This window comes from Vombatus ursinus, unplaced genomic scaffold (genome assembly GCF_900497805.2).
Source record: "Vombatus ursinus unplaced genomic scaffold, bare-nosed wombat genome assembly UNPS02014820.1, whole genome shotgun sequence".
Classification (NCBI taxonomy): domain Eukaryota; kingdom Metazoa; phylum Chordata; class Mammalia; order Diprotodontia; family Vombatidae; genus Vombatus; species Vombatus ursinus.
This window is the reverse complement of record NW_020954598.1, coordinates 22,898,310-22,918,298: the sequence shown is the minus strand read 5'-3', so window position 1 is coordinate 22,918,298 and position 19,989 is coordinate 22,898,310. Positions and strand designations below refer to the sequence as shown.

Here is a 19,989-nt window from a genome sequence, read left to right as displayed (position 1 = left end):
GTGTGTGTGTGTGTGTGTGTGTGTGTGTGTGTGTGTGTGTGTGTATGTGTGTGTGTATGCTTGCTTGGAGCAGGGGACACTGGAAAATGATTGAGGATGAAGTGTCTGCTAGGTGGGGGCAGGGGATGAAGGGGTTGGCCTTAGAGCGACTCACTGCCTGGCCTGGCATTTGGCACACTTTGACATTCAGCTTTGGAGCCTGAGGGTGAGGACAAGGATTCAGACTCAGGACCTGAACTGGGTGCTGCAGGGCAAGGAAGAAACTGAAGTAGGTGGGTATGAGTGCATTTCCTGGGGGGAGATTGGGGTGCTGACCTGGGACAGAGCAGGCAACAAAGCCTCCAGGTTGCAGCCCCTGCCCTCCCCACCCCCCATGACATAAGGCTCTATGATTATCAGCCTACTGATATATGTGTTTGTGTCTGTGCATCCCTTTGAACTCTACAACGCTGTGATTCTGTAACGTTTCTTTGTATGCATGTGTGTATACATATTTCTCTTTCTATCTGTGTTTGTGTGTCTGTGTGAACACGTCTCTGTCAGATACCAGTTAGACTAGATGACCTCTGAGGTCTGAGGTCTCTTCCAACTCTGACTGTGTGTGTGTGTGTGTGTGTGTGTGTGTGTGTGTGCACTCTCACTCTTGCCAGGCTCTAGGTTCAGTGGTCAGGGCTATCTTTGGAACCCAGTGCTCCAATCAGAGAAGCTGCCTGGCAGGGACTTAGGGGCTGGGAGCTGGCAGGTCCCTGGGGTGGACCCCGTCATCCACCCTGGTTGGTAGGTGCATGCCTGGATCTGAACTTGGTCTTGGCTGTATCTCTGGCAGGGCCCCTTCCTGTCTCTTGGGTGGCCTATGCAATGAGGTCCAGGAATGAGGACAAGACGTGTGTGTATATGGAGAGATTGAGGGCTGAGCTCACACGGTGACTCTGGCCTGTGTCAAATATCTTCCTCAATCCCTTACCCCCCTGAGTTGAATCTCGTAGTCTCTGTTCCCTAGTCATTCTCTGGGGTATCTAGATCCTCAGAGGTAAGAGAAGGCTGGAAAACTGAGGCCATAGGAACCTTGGTCCCAACCTTCGTTAGAATCAGTGAGTCTGAGTGAACTGCAGAGGATGGGGAGTGAGAGTGGTAACTGTGAAGGTTGATGCTTCCCCTAGCCCAGTCCAGCTCAGGCCAGGCCAGCCTAGCCCAGCCCAGCCCGGCCTAGGCCCGAGACAGTACGTGCCTTTGGCAGCAGCATACACAGTGCCTGCAGTGAGAGTGGTAGTGGGGTGGCAGGTGTTGGGCTGGGGTGATGTTTTACAGCAAAACAGTAAGACATGGCATTGGGGTCTCAGAGACCTAGGGGAAGACACATCCCAGGACCCACAGTATCCCCTCTCCCACAGGCTGTGGGTGGTGGGTGCAACATGAAGGGCAGGGTTGCTAAGGTGAAAGGGCTGGGGCTCCAGGGGGTGGGGTTCAGAGGTGATGAAGCCAGGGCAGGGGCAGGGGCAGAGGCGACAGGCCCAGAAGGAGCAGCAGCTGCAGGGACACCAGGATGCCCAGGGATGCTCTGAAGGAGGCTCCTCCACCACAGTCTGAGGTATCTTCCTGTAGGCACACAGATGGTCAGGGAGTTGGGGGTGGTCTGGGGAGAAGGGGCAGCCAGACTTCTGGAAGTCTGTGTCTCTCAGGTTCCTCACTCCCCTTCTCTGTCCCTATCTCGTATCTCCCATTTTCACTCCCTGCTTGACTCTTCTGTCTTGCTGCTTACCGTTGCATTGTAGTCAAAGCAGATGTGAGGTCCTTTCCTATATCGTGGCTTCTGTACCAGCTCACACTGCTCCGGCCCATCAGCTGGGCATGGGGGAGGCGAGTCAAGGAAGCCAGTGACCCAGAAAAGCTGTGTGTGTGTGTGTGTGCGTGTGTGTGTGTGTGTGTGTGTGAGAATGCTCATGCATTCATGCACATAGGTGGGGATGGGGTTGCCCAGTCTCTGGGCTGAGCTGGCAAGAAGCCTGCATCTTGGTCAGACTTGCCAGATCTAAAGTTTAAATTGGGGAGGGACCGGGGAGGGGAGCCTGTATGCCTCAGGATACAGCGCCTCTCTGCTTGTAGCAGTTTGCCTGATTCACACTGGCTGCACAGGGGCTTCTCCGCCACGACAAAGAGCAGGTTGGTGTTGGCCAGTCTCTGGGCGTGGAACAACCTGCATGGACCAAAGGCAGGCAGGAATGGGGGACAGCGTTACTAGAAACACTCCTCTATTCCCCCTCCCTGCCCCAAACCAAGCCCTGGGCTCCTGCGTCCACACTGGTCAGGGGGCTTTGGCCCGGGGGAAATGTGCCAGCATGAGGCCCTGCTTGGTGGAGGCCTCTTCCAGCATCTTTCCCCAGCTTCTCTCCCCTCCTCCCCAGCTGCCCATGCAGACCTGGAGCAGTTCCCGCAGTCTATGATGCTGTTGTAGGAGGCATTGGTGGTGCTGAAGTAATACTGGGTCTGTTTCATGATGCAGCTGGTCTCCCTGGTCTCCGAGCTCTCAGCTGCTGCATCTTCTGCTTGGAGGTTGGGGAGTGAGTCCCTCTGGCCCTTTGTCTCTTCCCCAGCCCCTCCAATACCCTTCAGATTCCAACCCTGTCATTCGGGCTCCCTAACTGGGTCCCATCCCCCTGTGGCCCCTGGCCTAGGCCCCATTTTTGAGGGGGCCCACGTCCCCTGACTAGTCTCCTAAAGTATTCCCCAGGGATAAATAATTGGCTGGACAAAGAGAAAGGACTAGGTGGTAGTGATGATTAGAATTTCTGGAATCCTTCGCAAGGGGGATGCTGTCTGTAGAATGGGATTCCCTGTCAGGGACAGGGAATCTTGTGATAACAATACCTCCCCCCTCTGCCCCCACCCCCCACCTACAAAGTGCATTCCTCACAATGACCCACTAAGGAACAGGCAGTGCAAGTATTATTGTACACATTTTACAGAGAAGGAAACTGAGGCTCTGGGGAGAGGAGAAGCCCCTAGTCATATACTAGGATTTAGGATCTGAAGCCCAATGCTTACTCCTTCAATCTCTCTCCTCCAACAGGGATAAACAAGTTTTTCTCTGGGGAGTTGTCTCCCTGCCTTCTCCCTCCCTGTGTCCCCTCTCTCCTCTGCCCCCAACCCTCAATCTCCAACCAGGTATCTGTGCTGGGACCAGGTTTATTTTCTAGCAATGAAAATAAATACAGGACATCCAAAAATGTCTTTAGCTATGATAATAATAGCTTAAAGAAGCCTGAAGAACTGAGAGCTGCACAAAGACTTTTGGGACACCTTGTATTTGTATCAGGACTCTGGAAGGGGTATGGAACAGTGAGCTTTTCAAGTCTGAACATTTCTGAGTTTGGCTTGAAGCTCTGTTCTGTTTCCTTTTTTCTACACATCCTTTCCTTAACACTTCCTTACATCTCGAAATTCATTCCTGTAAAGAGTGGAGATTATCTGGAGATCCTATAGCCCCATATTGTGTCCCATCCCAAACTCAGGCAACCTCAGAAATAAAATCGTAGAGACAGAAGGAGCTAGGGAGCCATCTAGGACTAGCTCACTCCCACCCAGTGCAGATATCTCTTCTTTAAGGTTTCATATAGCGGCTGGGCAAGTGGTTGTCCAGATGCTATATGAAAACTCCCAGCAATAGGGAGCTCCCGATGCAGGCAGGCAGTCTGTCTGTCCCATTGTTAGATAGTTCTAGACATTAATTAGAATGGTCTTCCCGATGTTAAGCCAAAATCTAATTCTGCCCTCCTGGGGCCAAGCAGAAAAAAGGCTAAGCCTTCTTCCAAATGCTAGTGTTTCTTAAAGACAGGAGTCATATGCTTCCCAAGTCTTCCCTAGGTCAAACGTCCCCGGCCCCTTTCCCACCCCATCCCTTTGTTCACATGGCACAGCACCTGCTTGGAACCAGCTATGATAGGTGAGTCCATAGAGAAGCTGCTGGAGCAATGACCTGCGGAAGATGGGGCGCAAAGGGAATTAGGCTGAGATTTGGGGTTGTACCTGTCTAGGTGCCCTCCTCAGACCCTGCCCACTGCTCCCATCCTGTGCCTCCCTGAGGAGCCAAGCTTCATGCCCTTAACAGTAAAGTGTACGTTGCCCCATCCTTGTTCCAGAGGCTCACCAGGCTGCTGCTGAAGTCCACCAGGCCAGGTTGAGGAAGTCAGCGATGGTAGGCTAGGGAGAGGGGAGGATGAGCTCCCACAACTGGTTCCCCCTAGGGACCCCTCCTCCTGAACTCAGCCCCTTCTCCCCAGGAGCTTCTGTTGCTCTCTCCAGACCCCCAACATTGGCTCCCAGGCTAGCTCTGCCCAAAGCACCGACCCAAACCCTGCCAAGACCAGTAAGGGGATTCTCAAGCCTGGGGACCCTTCCTTCAACCCTGGGAGAAGACAGGACGGAGCTCCTGGGCTGTAGATCTCTTGGGGGCCAACAGGGTAGGAGTCTCTCACGTACTATGAAGACACCTCTGGGGGCAGCGCCTGTGTTGCTCTGGGCCCGGGGGGTGCATACAGCCTGGTAGTCAAAGGACTCTTTGTGAGTGTAGAAGGAGTTATTGTAAAGTGCTAACATCAGGTTGGCATCCACTTCGCTGAAGAACTTGCCCACCTACAAGACGAAGGAGGCTTTCCTAGGCATAGAGCAGGATGACAGGGCTAGGACTGGTTTGTGGCTCGGCTCCAGGAACCTCAGAGAGGAAGGGACAGTGTACTCTGGGCCACTCTCCCCATCCCAGCCTTGCTTGCTCACCTGGTCCCACTGATTGTACTGGTTGGAGAGTACCAAGAACCCACCGTCATCAATGAGAACACAGAGTAAATCCTGAAAGAGGGAGGAGGTAGTGAGTTGTGATCAACCTTCCCTGGGAACCAGGGTGTGTGTGTGGGGTGAAGAGCATCTTCCTAGTGCCCCGTGGGGTGAAAGTTGCCCCTCTCTACCCATGACTTGGTCAGGTTCTCTACTCAGAGGGAGACCAGAAGGTGAAGATGAAAGAACGCCCGATGAGCAATTCTAGGATCGTTTGAATTCTGGTTCAGTTCCTACCAGTGTGGACCTGAGTAATTCACTTCCTCCCTCTGGGTCTCAGTTTCTTGCTTTCAATCTTAGGATCCTATGATGCTTTTCTGGGATAGAGTAAGGAGAGGAGAGAGAAGGGGGTGGGCCGGGAAGGAAGGAGTTTTAAGACTGCCACATACCTCATTGTTCACATCACAGTCCATCTCACAGTGGCTATTGGGGCCACACTGTTTGGAGAGAAACCAAAGGTTGCTTCAGGGCAGGCATGGGGGCTAGGAGAGCGAAAGAGTTTCTTTCTCCTTTGGCTCAGCATCTCACAGAAGGGACTTCCTCCTTCCTTTCTCCACATTCTCCCTCCCCCACAGACTGGCATCTTCATAGACCATATGTTGAGGTTGTGTGGTTCTTTAGGTCAATAGAAACAACACCCTATCTCTCTGTCCTGGGGTATGATGGATTCTGAATAAAGAGTTCCCAGGATTGGGAAGCTTGGGCTTTGCCCAAGGGTAGAAAGAGTAGCTGAGACCTGAGCTCCTGGATCTGGAGAATAATTCTGCTGATTGGGGCAGGGGAAGGAACTCTCAGAGCCTGCCCCTCAGTTAGAATCTCTGGTGCTTCCCGCCTACCTTCTGTGGCTGGTCCCGGTCTGTTCGGTTACTGGCTAACACCTTGAACTTCTCAGCCCAGGCTTCCAGGTCCAACTTCACTCCCACCACTGTGGAGGGAGAGGGTGCTGCTCAGGGGCCAGGGCCCTCCTCAGGTCCCCTTTAGTTGTCTCTTCTTAATTTTGATCCCCTTCCTCTGCCCCACTCCCCAGTGGCTGTGCCTTTTACCTTCAGGCTTCAGCACCAGCGTTCTTTAGTGTGAGTTGCACACCCTGGTTAGGTCCCCTGAGGACACATCCCTGCCCTCTTCCTTCAGGAGAACTACCCCAGATCCCTTTCCTCCAAGGTCTATATCCCTTCCTTACCTGCAGGTTTTAGTGTCCTTCCCCCAAGTGTGAGTTCCACAGCTGTGCTCACCAGGATGCCCATGGTGTTGTTCTCCAGCTCTAATGGTCTAAGGAGAGCTGAGGAGGGAGGGGATGGGTGTGGAATGAGAGGAGAAAAAACCCAATGGTCTGAAGGAGCCCCCGTGCCTGGGAGGGGCAGAATGCCTAAAGCCAGCATTCAGTTCTCCTCTCTGCTAGACTTGCCTACCCACTTTGGGAGCTTCTCAAAGGTCCTAAGTCCTTTCCTTTTCCTATAGTCTGCCATTCTCATTTGGCATACAGTGGTAGGCTGGGGAGGGCAAGGCAGAGGAGAGGCATTGCATTGCTCAGGTTAGTGCGGGGAGAAGCCCTAGTGTCCCTCAGAGATTATAAAGGGCAGTCTCCTACTGAGCCCAGAGAGAGCAGTTATTGAGGATTCATACTCAGGGTTTTGCATGTTTCTTGAAGGACCTAAATGTCCTCTTGCCACTTACTCTGTAAGTCTCCCTGCACCCTTCTCACTCCATTCCCGGGCACATGGAGGACAGGGGAACTATGACTTGGGAGCCCCTTGCCTGGTTGAGGAGTACCTGGACACAACGGGCCAGGGCTCAGGAGCCTTTATTAGGCTCACTTACAATCATGGTATGGAGGTTTGAAGATGTAGCCCTGGTTGTCCAGGCTGCGCCGGTAGAAGCTGGCATTGAAGGGCTCGGGGTTCTCATCCCAGTCCTCGGCTGCCCTAGAAACCCAAAGTGTTACAGAGGGGCACAGGAGGAGGGCCAGGGGGCTGGGGAGGCCAGAAGGAGGGCATAGAGCCTGGGATGGGCAAGAGAATTTTGGGAAGTCTGGGAGGGGGCTGTAAGCAGGAAGGCAGCAAGGGTCTTGGAGGAGCTGAGACTGGGTCTCAGAAGACAGGAGAGGGGCTGCTGGGGGCATGGAGTACTGAGCCTGTTCTGCAAAGTTTATTGCAGGCACTACATTACTATCTGATTTTGGCATTGAGGGCACAGAATTGGAATGTGGGGATCAGGGTGAGGGCAAGCCTTGAGTTGACTCACTTGTTGGGGAAAACCCGGGTGATGCCCCCATCGGTAGCAGCAAACACAGCAAGGAGGCTGTACCTGAGGGTGGAACAGGGTCAGCACAAAGGGAAGCAGTTCTGGGACTGCCTGCATTGACTTCTGGGGTACAGGGCAAGGGCCTCGGAACCATAGACCGCAGGAGAGTATGTCTGCCGCTGTCCTTGGGTTTGGGCGCTTGTGCTGTGCAGAACACCCTCCCGTCCACCCTGCTCCTGGGGCTACGACCCGGCCATTGTGGTACCCTCCTCCTAACTCTTAGGGGGGCATCCCATCAGGGGCCCGAGCTGGGGGTCTGGTGGCAGTGGTGAGGAAAGCCTCGCATAGTTCCCGGAGCAGGGAGGGGCAGTGCCTACGTGTTGAGGTCCTGGTCCTTCCACACCTTCTCCACCAGTTGCTGTGTGATGCCAGTGTCCAGAATCAGGTTGTGTAGAAGGAAGTTGTTACCTTCAGAGTTAGGTGGGGAGGGGAGAAGGGAAAGGCCTGGTTTCCTCTGTTCACTGTGCTGCAGCCCCTCTCCCACCCCATGCCTCTTACTCCTGCCCTTGTCCTTTCCTCCTTTCTGCTAAGCCTAGTCAGGGGCCACTGAAAAGGGACTTCAAAGCCCCTTCACCCGGAGGCTGTTTCTGAATCCTCACATCGTTTCTGCTCCATTCCTGATACTGGTTCTCTGACCTCCATGTGCTTGGGGGCTCAGGATGAATTAGACTTATTTGTTGTTGTTGTTGTTGTGCATTACTATGTAACATATAATAGATAATGCTTTTTATGTATCCTGTCTCCCTATGGTTGTCTCTCCCTCAGACTAGGGACTCCCTTAGGTTAGGAGCTCTCTCCTCCTCAGACAAGGGGCTCTCCTAGGATGGGACAGTTGTCTTGGACTCGGGGTTCTGCAGGACAGGGGCTGCATCTTTCTTTCAGACTAGGGGGCTCCTTGTGGGTAGGGTTCTGTCTTCACCTAAGGCATGCCTCTTGTTTCTCCATCATTGTTTCTTATTCTCTTTGGCTCCTTTATCACAGGGACCCCTGTCCTTTGTCCCTCCTGTTTCTCATCCTTTCTTTCTTTTCTGGTCGTGGCACCCTTCCCATAGCCTGAGTTTTGGCTTTGCTGCATAGGGATTGGGGTAGGTTCAACTTAGGGCCAGGTGTTATAGGGCACAGTGGGGCCACTCCCCAACACTCACACTGCTTGGAGTCTGGAGTCACCTTCTCCATGAGCTCAATAAAATTCTTGAGAAATTCTGTGTTGTTGTCCGAGGCGTTCAGGTCCTTGCAGTACTCTCTGGGAAGGGGAGGGGGAGAGGGGGGCAGGGGACCAGTGGGTGACCCCACAATGGATGGGCCCACTCACTGCGTGTGCTGTGCACTCACCCAGGTGGAAGATATGAGCTTGCATTAAGGGGGACTGTGTGTGCATGTATGGGATGTTCTGTGTATCAATAGTTATGTATGATACATGGGTGTATTTCTGTATACATATGGTTTACATGGTTGCCTTTTTGTGTATGTGCCCCAGTACTCTTGGCATGTGATTGAACATATGTTTTCTTTTTAATTGCACTTTTTTTAGGCAATTGGGGTTAAATGACTTGCCCAGGGTCACACAGCTAGTAAGTGTCAAGTGTTTGGTCTGAGGCTGGATTTGAACTCAGGTCCTCCTGACTTCAGGGCCAGTGCTCTATCCACTGCACCACCTAGCTGCCCCTTCATTGCACTTTTTAATGTCATTTTTACTGTTACCCATTGCAGACCATAAGTTTTCAGAGAGCTCCTTTCCTGTTCTATCTCCTCCAGATTGTGAGCCTCCTTGAGGGCAGGTCCTGGGACTGACTGCACCTTCTCTGTCTCTCCCTCTACACTGAACACAGGATTTGATACACAGGGGGCTCAGGAAAATAGCTAGCATTTCTATAGCCTTTAAGGTTTGCAAAAACACTTTGCAAATGTGATCTCATTTGGTTCTTATAACAATGCTGTGAAGTAGATGCTTTTTTTAGCCCACATTACAGAGGAATAAACTGAGGCTCAAAGAGGTTAAGTGACTTACCAGGGTCAAACAGCTAGTGTTTGAATCAGGATTTGAACTCTGGCTTCCTGACTCCAAGTCTAGGCCTCTAGCTTCTATTCCTCCTAGCCTCTTAAAGAAAAATTTATTGGTTGATTGATTCATGAGTTAGGGTTATAGTATTATAGGATCCTAGATTCAGATGGAAGGGACCTTAGAGGTCAAGTCTAATTCCCTCATATGATATTGGTCTTAGCATGTTTGAGTATAATAATGATAATAATAATATGTGTTTGCAAATTACTTTATATACATTACTTGGTCCACCCCTCACAATGCTAGGTATTATTATTAGCTTCATTTTGCAGACTAGGAAACAAATTCAGAGAGTTTAACTGATTTGCCTGAGAGTTATCCAGCTAATTGGTGTCAGAGTTGGGATCAAACCAAGGTTTTCCTCACTCCAAATATAGTACTCTATAGTATTTTTTTTTCTTACAATGCACTGCCTCTCTGCCCATTCATATATGTGAGTTTGCAGTGTGACTATGAGTAAAAGAATAGGTAAGCTTCCCTCTGGTCAGATGAGGGAATTTGTAATCTTCCGAACTATCTGCTATAAAGGCATCTGTGCCAGTACATTCCCAGGCATGAGGTGTGTGGAAGGGTACCATTATGGATCTCTAGTACAGGTGGGGGTGTGACTGTGTGTGTAGACAATCCTGTAGGCAACTTAGAGCCTCTCCAGCAGAGACATGGGCCAGGCATTGCCACTTAGACAAGGGATGCCAGAGATGGGTGTTACTTTTTCGTAACACAACATACAGTCCTCCATGTGTGACACTACCCTCTATTCTTAAATCCCTTACCCTTTTGTGGTAACACCAGTCAAGCCTTGACAAACTCAAACCCTGGATTACCTCCATCATCTGTCTTCCCTGCTCCTACCCACTTGCTGCTGGATACTGCTAAAAAATGTCATATGACCATTTAGCTGGGTTCAGTATGAATTTGTTATCTAATGTCAGCTGGATTCTCTCTGATGCGTGGCAATCCTTTTATTATTTTTGAAATGACTATCATGTTCTCCTCAACAACTGTTCTAAACTTCTTCTTTCCTCTTTTCCCCTTCCTTTCAGTAGAGAAACTTGCCTCCTACTTTGCTGAAAACAAAACTAAAACAATAAAAAACAAGAGGTCAATTGTTAAGAGCCCTCTCTTCTCCCTTATTCCACACTTCAAAATCCCTCTTCATTATCCCCCATTCTCCCTTCCTTTACTTTAGTCTCAGATGAAGGGGTGGCCCTTCTCTTTGCCAATGCCAACATCTCCATTTAAGCCATAACTAGAAACCTTTTCAACTATGGTAAAAAATAGTTGAAGGTGGGGTGGTGAGGAGCAAGACATTGGTGATGCAGAAGACAGTTTAACCATTGGTACAATCAGAGGGAAAAGGGCAGGGTTGAGAGGGAATAAAGCCCCTGGAAGAGGTATGCCACGGCAAGAGAACCAGGGTGGCAGTTCGAGTTGACAGAAGACCTTGAGGTGAGATGTAAGGGGACAATGGTTCCCAGAGAAAGGATCCCTGGCTCTCCTCCCACCACACACATACACACACACACACACACACACACACACACACACACAGCCCATGTTGGTGGCCTGGGACAAAGTTCTATTTGTCCCATGCTAATTAAGGCTCTGCCTCCATTTGTGCCCTTCCATCTCCTCTGATAGCCTACTCTCTCAATCACCTCTATTTCAATCACTATTCTATTTCTCCATATTCACCAGCCCCATCACTTCTGCCTTCAAACATGCCCATGTTTTCCCCATCCTTAAAAAATTCTCCACTTGACCCTGTCACTCCTTCAGGTTATTGTCCTAGACTTTTCTTCCCAAATTTTACAGCTGAAGCTTTAGAAAATGTCTAAATTTGTTGCTTCCACTTCCTTACTCCCATTCACTTCTCAATCATTTGACATCTGGCTTCGACTCCATCACTCATCCGCAACTGCTCTCTTTAAAGTTGCTAATGATTTCAATGCTAAATCCAATGGCTTTTTCTTGGTCCTTATTCTACTTTAGCTGTTGACATGGTTAGCCACCCCCTCCTCCCAGACACTTTCTTCATTCTTGGCTCCTGATCCTCCTCCTATTTGTCTGACCACTCTTCAATCTCTTTTGCTGGATCACTGTCCTTCTAAGTGTAGATGTCTTTAAAGGCTCTATCCTAGATCCTCTTGTCTTTCCTATACTTTCTTTAGACAATGTCATCTGTGCCTATTGGTTCAATTATCCATATATTGAAGAATCCTAAATCCATCCATATATCTGGCTCTTATGTCCTTCTGTAGCTCTAAGTTATAATCACCAACTGCCTACTTCATATATCCCACTGGGATGGTCCTTAGGCACCTCAAACTCAACACATTTCAAATGGAACTCATTATTCCTCCCCTCTCCTATTTCTGAAGAGGGTACTTCTAGTCATCCAGATTTAAAATTTGAGTCATCCTCCACTCTGCACCATCATTCACCCACTACAACCAATCAGTTACTAAATCTTATTATTCTACTTCCAGAACATCTCTTATATCCATGCCCTCCTCCTTACCCACAGAGCCTTTCCACTAGCTCAGGCCTCATTGTATCATTCCTGGAGTACTACAGTCACCTCCTAATTGATCCTTCTGCCTCCACCCTCTCCTCTCTCCAATCTATTCTCCATGCAGCTAGCAAGTTGATGTTCCAAAGGCATCGATAGATCTGACCACGGTCACTCCTTTCCTCAAAAATCTTTAGTAGACTCCCTATTGCTGCCTCTAGGATGAAATAGGAAATATTTAACCTGGAATTTGAAGCTCCCTACAGCGTGATCCCAACTTACCTTTCCACTCGTTTCATACTCCTCTTCATATAGTCTTTGTTCCAGTCAAACTGGTTGTTTTGCTCCTCTTCAAAGACATTGAACCTGCTCCTTCCATATCTTTGCACAGACATGCCCTCCCCCCATGAACTCTCTCACCTCAGTCTTACAGATGCCACCACCTTCATGAGCCCCTTACTGATCTCATAGCAGCTTGCCAGTTCTCCCTTCTTCTTTAAATGACTTTGTTTTGTATTTATTCAAATGTGTACATGCCATATCTCTCTAGTAGAATGTAAGCTTCTTGAGGACAGACACTGTTCCATTTTTCTCTAATGCCTGGCACAATATCTAGTACTTAGTAGACATTTAATATTTGTCACCCAGGACCAAACTGTTTAGACGATTATGGCTCTATAGTACCGTTTGAGATGGTACTCCTAGGCTCCCTGCAATACTATATTTTTCATTTTCCCTTGATATCTTGATCTTTCATTCTTTCAGATGAATTTTGTTATTAGTTTTCTAGCTCCACAAAGTAATCTTTAGTTAGTTTGGCTGGTATGGCACTGAATAAGTAAATTAATTTAGGTAGTGTTGTCATCTTTATTGTATTAGCTCAGCCAACTCGTAAGCAATTAATATTTCTTCAATTATCTGGATCTGTTTTTTATTTGTGTAACATGTGTTTATGTTCATATAGTTCCTGTGTGTATCCTGGCAGGTAGAGTCCTAAGTATTTTATACTGTCTGTAGTGATTTTAAATGGAATATCTCTTTCTATCTCTTCTTGCTGGATTTTGTTGGTAATATACAGGAATGATGATTTGTATACACAACTTTGCTGAAGTTCTTAATTGTTTCAATTAATTTTTTAGCTGACTCTCCAAGGTTCTCTAAGTAAATCATCATGTCATCTGCAAAAAGTGATACTTTTGTTTTCTCTTTGCCTATGCTTATTCCTCTAATTTCTTTTTTTTTTAATCTTCCGATGTTTAATGATTATTGACTTGAATTGGCCAGGAATAGGGCTCAATGTGTGGACATGGTCAGGGTTAGGGTTCAGTCTATGGCAAATTCATGGCTGGGTCAGGGTTAACTCTGGTCAGAGTTAAAATTCAGTAATGCTCAATGTGTGGTTGAGATTAAGGATCTACCTGTCACCAGGGTTAGTGGTCAGCTAAGTGTCAATCTGTGACCAGGCCTAGAGCTTAGTGGGTTAGAGTTCAGTTTGGGCCTGCCTGAGTTTAGGGTTAAATGTGGGGCCAGAATTAGTGTTCAGCCTGTAAACAGGGTAATGGCTCTGACTTTCAAGTAGGGATTCATTCTTTGTATCTGTATTACCAAGTCCTAGCACAGTGTTTGACACATAGTAGGTGCTTAATAAATGCTTGTTGATTTATCGATTGACCACGACCAAGACGAGTGAATTTCTCTCTGGCCAAAGCTAACAGGAGTTGGAACTGTCAGTGTCACTGTGTCTTTTGGATTTGCTTTCCTTGTATTTTGTATTTCTGGCCTGGCCTTAAGAGTATTTAGATGAGGGTGGAGATGTGAGTAGGCTGAGTGATTTGGTATGTAGCCACTACTTTGTGTGGGGTCACTCAAGAGAGGTAGCCTCCATCTAGGATACTATTACTAGTCTACCACCTGTGCTAATTGCCCAGAGTTTCTTAGCTTCCAAGTTGCAGGGTACAGAGATCTTGTTTTGTTTACCCTAGCCTTAGGCTCAGTCACCATCGGCTGGGTGGGTGTCCTGGAAATTTGCATTCATACCTCTGCACGTGTTTGAGAAACTAGGGTTAGGTCTAAGAGCACTGCAGAGACTATGTAGGTCCTAGAATGTCAGGGCAGGTGGGATCCTGTGCAGGGAGGTGCATTTAGGGTTAAGGTAGAGTCATGGGAGAAGGGGATAGGGGGATAGCCCCTGAGTCACATTTCCCACGGGACATCAGCAGCCGTATCCCCTTCACCAAGGGGCAAACCCAGGTTTTTCATGTCCCCACCCCCAGCCTACAGGCCCCTTCCAGCCTTTCCCCCTCCCCCTGTTACCCCACCTTTCCTCCCCCCATTACCCCACCTTTCCTCCCCCCAGCCACCTTTGGAAGCACTGATGCACTCTGACCCAGGTAACACCCATAATATCCGTCTTTGAGCTTCCTTGTGTCCCTTCCTGGAACAGGAGAGCTGCTATTGCCCTTATATGTGTGTATGACCCTGACTTCCCCAGCCCTGACCTAGAAACTCATCATGTTCTAGGTATCAGGTCAGGTCATGTTGTCGTGAAAGGCCTCACCGTTACCTTCCACTTGGGCAGGTCCATAAAAGAGCTTTCAGGCTAGGGGACCCCTTTATCTGGGGCTGGAGTGTATGTATGTGTTCATGTCATGGTCCTGGTCCTCGTCCCAGTCTTTTGTATTGTCCCTTCCCTCCAATTTCTTCCCACCAGATCTAGGGAGGTGGGGCCAGATGGCTCTACTTACCCAGAGCAGATGATGCAAAGACCCAGTGGCCCCAGTCCCCTGACCCACCCTACCACTGCTCCAGTGTTCACAGGGTATTGCCTAAACTGAGCTGGGGATGGTATTGGGGGAGGTACTTTGGAGAGAGGGCAGGGTGCTGCCCCTTTGGTCCCATGGTTCAGCAACAGTAGGGATGCCTGCTAGGCATGGTCCCCAGCCCCAGGTGCAAGCAAATAGAGGGGGCACCACTAAGGGTAGTGTTTTTCCCATCTCTAGGGAATCCTTTGGTCCCTTTGCCCCCCTCCACCAACAGACGCTGACACAGGGGAGACAAGGTGGGGAGGAGGAGGGAGAGGAATCTCAGACCACAGAGCAGCAGATGCCCACAGGAGGGCTGTAGGGGTAGGGAGACCCTGCCTTGGCCTGACATTGGAAGCACTAAGGAAGCCCAAGTGCAGGTTGAAATTACTTTGGCACCAGGGTAAAAAGGGCCCAGAGTCTTGTAAAAGATGGACTGGAGTAAGGGCTGGGGATGGAGGAAACCCTGGGGGTAAAGTTGAGGGCATCATGGGGATACAGCTGGGAGAATTTCCAAGGTGAGAGTAAGAAGTGGAGTCAGCAGGGGTGGGGAGGGACAAGCGGAAGCTGGAATTCGAAAGCCCCAAAGTATAGAGTTGAAAGGGACTCTGGGGGTAGAAGTAAGGAGGGTTTCTGAAGCGGAAGATAGAGGGGCATTACTTTGGAACATAGAATTGGGAAAGTCACTTGTGGGTGAATCTGGGAGAGCCATGAGGTATAGAATTTGGGAGCTCTATGGGGGATGCACCTGAGGAGACTTGGGGTCAGAGCTGGGAGGATTGCTGAATGGAGGTGAATATAGAGGAAGACAGGAACAACCAGGGCAACTGGGTTCTCAACTGTTGGCCTTAGGGGCCTGGGGGCACCTTGGTCTGCTGCTTGGTGGGGCCGGACACTGTCCGGATACATGGCCCTAGTATGTAGACCTGCCGATACTGGCAGCCACACATATGGGGCTCATGTATGTGATGGGGCAAAGAATGGGCATGGGCATGAAAGAGAGGCTTCAGCAAGGCAGCATCTCTGTGGGATTCCCCAGGGAGAACCTGGTAGGGGACAGGGAGACATCAGCACACAACACAGACACAGAGAGATCAGAAGTGGCAGTGCGGGCAGAGGAGAGGTAGGGATGAAATATGGGGCATGGAAGGAGACAGGGGGTTCTCAAGATTGCTGTGGGAATGGAAGGAAGAAGGGAGAAAAGGACAAACAGACAGAAGGAAGGAGAGAAGGATGGACGGACACCTCGGCAAGCTCACACGCAAAGCTACCTGGGAGCAATGAAAACATGTCCTTCAGATTCAAAGCTGTTTGGGAGCAGGAACTCAAAATCTGCAACAGAAAGGGAGGGTTATCCGGCGGGGGGCTGGGGGAAGGTGGGAGGCCTGGGGGCTCAGAGCAGGGGCTCAGGCTCAGGCTCAGGCTCAGAAAGGAAAGGGAAGAATGGACAAGGGAGGTAGAGGGGAGTAGCAGGAGGGAGGGGAGAGATACCAGCAAAAAAGAGAGTCCCCACACTGACACTTTCATCGTGGGGCAGTGGGAGAAGAGGAAGGGGTGGGGGTGGTCCCTTTGGAAACTGCAGCATCGCAAGAGAAGGGAAGTTATAGCCAATATGTTGCCTAGGTCTGGGTGGACTGGTTTGTCCTCGCATGTGCAATGGAGTCCGTTGGCTTGGCTGTATATGTCTCCATACCACTGTATATCACATATACACGGATACACACACACACACATACACACACATATATATATACACACACAGCTATATATATGCATGGTCTGGGCGAATGTGCCGGTCTCTCTCATCGCATCCATAAAGGAAAAGAACCACATGCATTGTTCAGCTCAGAAGGAACTTTGCGGAAACCTACTGATTCGGGGATCCGCAGATTTTTGCCTTTGGTTGCTCTTGGTTTTTTTCCTTTAAAATTTTTTTTGTTCTATTTTCAGGCATCAACATGGCCAAACCGAGGGGATCTTTCACGGAGACAGACAGTCCAACCAGAGACGTGTCTGTGGCATGGTGGGGCTGCAGTGCATTGTGGCGTTCTAGGGGTACGCTTGGGACCTAGAAATTTCTCTCTTGGTCAGGGCAGTAATGGAGAAGGATCCCTTTTATCCCTGTATATAGGACCTGAAAGAGGATGTGATGGGTGAGGAGAAGGCATAATTTGGTCTAGATGGGGTCAGTCAGATCTGGAACACAGATGTCAGAGCCCTAATTCCAGCCTGCCTTGGAATTGTTGGATCTTGGTTTCCCTTAGTCTGATGGGGGTAAGATGGGGTGGGATGGATTAGATTAGGAAAGGTTGAAGGGAAAGATTTGAGGTTGAGGAGACTGTGTTCAAAATGTAAGAAGATATACTCTAACATCTGCCTTCTTGGTGCTAGAAGTGTCGGGAAGGCAGAAAGTGGGTGTTTTTGACTCCCACTAGGGGATGAGATGGAAATGGGCTGGGGCGGGGTAAGAGTGTGATGTCTGACCAGTCAGGTGTTATCTAGAACTTAGGAAGCCTAGGGAGGCATGTTGGGAGTGGGACCCTGATCCAAAAAGCACATAGCTTAGTAGACAGATTGGGATCTTCCCTGAGGGGAGGTGGCTCACCCAAATACACACAAGTGCCAGAACTGGAAGGGGGACCCAGTGCTGCTGATTCTAACTCTAGTGCTCTCTCTGCTCTATAATGCCACCTCTCCATGTGCCCTCCTTGGGAGAGGCTGTATCATCCATGGAACCCAGGGGAGCAATCTTCTAGTCAGGCCATTGGGATTTCTTACTCACCCAACAAGAGAAGCCAGTCTCTTACTTTATTCACAGGAAATGATCCCCCTTTGTTCCCCTCTTCTATATTTTCCCTCTTTTGGCCAAGGGTTTCTCATCCTCAGGGCCCCTCCCCATGCATCGCCCAGGCTACCCACATCTTCCCACAATGCACTGCAAAACAGAAAGGGTTGGGGTTTTGGGAGGGCTGAGCTGTCACTGGTTGGACTGTTGCTTTCTGATAGGACTATAAGGTGGGGTCTGGATACAAGCCAATGAGAGGAGGAGGAAGAAGGATGGGGAGAGAGGAGGAGGTAGGAGGAAAGAGGAGGAGAAGGAAGAAGGAAGAACTAGGAGACAGTCATTATTCCATTGGCATTGCATTGGCAAGGTCACCGGGTAAGGGGAAGAGGAGAGAGACAACTCAAGCTGGAGAGAACAGGGCATTCCCACTCTGCCCCGCAAATCTAGCCTGTGGTCCCCAGAGACCCCTCTTTGTCTACCTAAGAGAACCTGGAAAAGTCCTCCATGAGCCATCCTGCACAGGTCCCTGCCTCCAGGCCAGCCCACCCCTAACTATCCAGGGAAGGACATTTCAGTCTCCTTCAGCATCTAGCTCTGGACATTTCCCTCCTTTGCTGTTTGCATCCTGGGTGACAAGTTCCCGATGGCAGGGGAGGGACACCAGGAGTGGGTTCCCTTGGTAGTCATAGGTGAACCCACCCCCTCTCGCATTGTACCCAATTCCTTATGCTGTATATATATCCCTGTGGGTGAGTTCTGTCTTCCCAGACATACTGAGAGCTCTCTAAATGTGGAGTTTGTGACTTTTCCTTGTCTCTGTTCCCCACCATGTAATTAAGCACAAATCTGGGCACATGGGGAGATCAGGCAAGTCTTGGTGACCAAAAAACAGGAGGAGGGGGACACCAGGTGTTACTTCAGCACCACGGCCAGTGTCAGCAGAGAGGTGAACTGGAGTCTGGTTTGTGGATATTGGAAATGAAGGAACCCCAGCCAGGATCCCTTTTCTCCCTCCAAGAAGAGATCAAGCATTTTGATCTTCAGACTGAGGCTAGGCTCTGGGTGCTAGGAGGGGGAGCAAGGAATACAGATGGACTTGGTCCTGGGACTTGTTCCTCCACTCCCTACATTCCCCTAGCTGTCTCTGTTTCTTAGCATCATTCTTATGGTGTATATGTTTGGTTGGAAGGAAGAGAAGTTTACTTCCCAATCTCTTCTTTTTCTCCCTTTGTATTTCTGTCACCTCTATCCCTCTATCACCCTCACGAAACATGGAAAGATGTATCTAATGCCTGGAATCATTGAAAGGAAAGGAGAAAGATCCCTGCCCTTATCACTCTCTTCTAGAAGCAGTGATTCCTCTCTCCTCAGCTCACCTTCTGGGCTGGACTGTCCCCATCTTTGGGATTCCTGAGTCCAATACACTTGTTTCTCTGACCCCTAACCTCATGGAAGCTTGGAGGATGGCAATGCCAACCTAGATCAGCCCAGATCACACCAGACCAGCCTAGCCCTGTTCCCTAGATGTTGAGTTGGCTTGGAGGGAGAAAGAAGAGGAAGGGAAACAAGGATTTAGGAGATGGGATGGGGAGTGGAGAAGTGGGAATAGGGGCCTAACACAGAAAGAGCAGAGAAGAAGGAGGTATGTGGGATATCAGCTCAGAAGGACCCTGTTGAGAGGGCCAGGGGATATGGGCTCTGAAATGAGGCTCCCTTCAGAAAGGGTCCTGCCCAAGCTGGCTAGAGCTGGGAGGGATCAGAGGGAAGAAGGAACAGAACTGGAGGTAGAAGTAGAGAGAGGTTAGTTTGGCCTCGGGCAGGGCTTGGTGATGGGGCAAGCAGGGGTGTAGGGCAGTAAGGGGGAGGGTGGGGTGGTTAGGGGAAGGGAAGGTTGGGAAAGGGGTGAAGGGTTGAGTGTGCTCGTTCTGAATATACTTGCCCTTCAGTTTGCTGATTGACACTGTGAGAATCCACCATAGAGAGAAAGCAAGGAAAACAAAAACAAACACAAACACAAACAAAAAAAAAAAACAAAACAAAAAAGGGGGTTGGGTGGAAAGGGGAAGGGGCACAAACAATATTTTATTCAATGGCCATTTGAATGAAAATATTGTGTATCATAATCATACTCAAAGGAAACCTCGCAAAAAACGACATGAGAGAGAAAGAGAGAGAAAAAACTCAAAAGGAGGAAAGTCCCCAAGCCCCCCAGGAGGCAAGCCCCACCAACGGGGGCTGGGGGTGGGTGCACTGGAGGCCCAGAGCCCCAGCCATCCCCTCCCAGTCACCCCAGGGGAAGCAGCACACGAGGCAGTGGGCAGGGGTGCAGCACAGGCTCAGGAGGGAAAGCTTGTCACCCCCATGTGAGAAGAAGGGAGGCAGGCATTGGATCTATGGGGTGGGAACATGCAGAGGAAGCCAACGGCAAGCACAGGGGAGGCTGAGGGAGGAGATGTGGAGAGAAAGTGAGTGGGGGGCGGGATGGTTGGGAAGAGGGAGAGGAGGGGTTAGGTGGGCCAGAGAGCAGACAGAGGGAGAGGGTGAAAGTGAGGGACAGAAGGAGAAGCAAGGAAGAGGACAAATATGTGTGCAGGAAGAATAAAGAGAATGGAGACTGGAGAGAGGGAGACAGGGAAAAGAGGGGATGGAGGGAAAGAAAGAGAAAACTAGGGAGAGGTAGAATGAGAGGGAGAGAGGAGGA

The 19,989-nt window shown here is 49.7% G+C and overlaps 1 protein-coding gene across 10 annotated transcripts in view; it reads right to left on the bottom strand.

The window, feature by feature from the left end:
- Positions 1-7: 7 nt before the first annotated feature.
- CACNA2D2 (calcium voltage-gated channel auxiliary subunit alpha2delta 2) overlaps positions 8-19,989 on the bottom strand; it is a 447,618-nt gene continuing 427,636 nt past the window's right edge. For 8 of the 10 annotated variants that reach the window (XM_027837173.1, XM_027837170.1, XM_027837171.1 and 5 more), the window contains 16 exons: positions 15,775-15,835; positions 8,274-8,371; positions 7,446-7,536; positions 7,069-7,131; positions 6,646-6,749; positions 6,008-6,106; positions 5,664-5,752; positions 5,217-5,264; positions 4,771-4,842; positions 4,477-4,629; positions 4,145-4,197; positions 3,918-3,973; positions 2,417-2,540; positions 2,085-2,194; positions 1,760-1,848; positions 8-1,596 (listed from right to left, as the gene is read on the bottom strand). In XM_027837173.1, coding sequence (XP_027692974.1) covers positions 1,465-1,596; positions 1,760-1,848; positions 2,085-2,194; positions 2,417-2,540; positions 3,918-3,973; positions 4,145-4,197; positions 4,477-4,629; positions 4,771-4,842; positions 5,217-5,264; positions 5,664-5,752; positions 6,008-6,106; positions 6,646-6,749; positions 7,069-7,131; positions 7,446-7,536; positions 8,274-8,371; positions 15,775-15,835 — 1,442 coding nt within the window. In that variant the 3' untranslated portion in view covers positions 8-1,464. Of the gene's footprint in view, positions 1,597-1,759; positions 1,849-2,084; positions 2,195-2,416; positions 2,541-3,181; positions 3,446-3,917; positions 3,974-4,144; positions 4,198-4,476; positions 4,630-4,770; positions 4,843-5,216; positions 5,265-5,663; positions 5,753-6,007; positions 6,107-6,645; positions 6,750-7,068; positions 7,132-7,445; positions 7,537-8,273; positions 8,372-15,774; positions 15,836-19,989 lie in introns of those variants that run through there. The other 2 variants (XM_027837169.1, XM_027837178.1) reach the window with 2 other exon arrangements.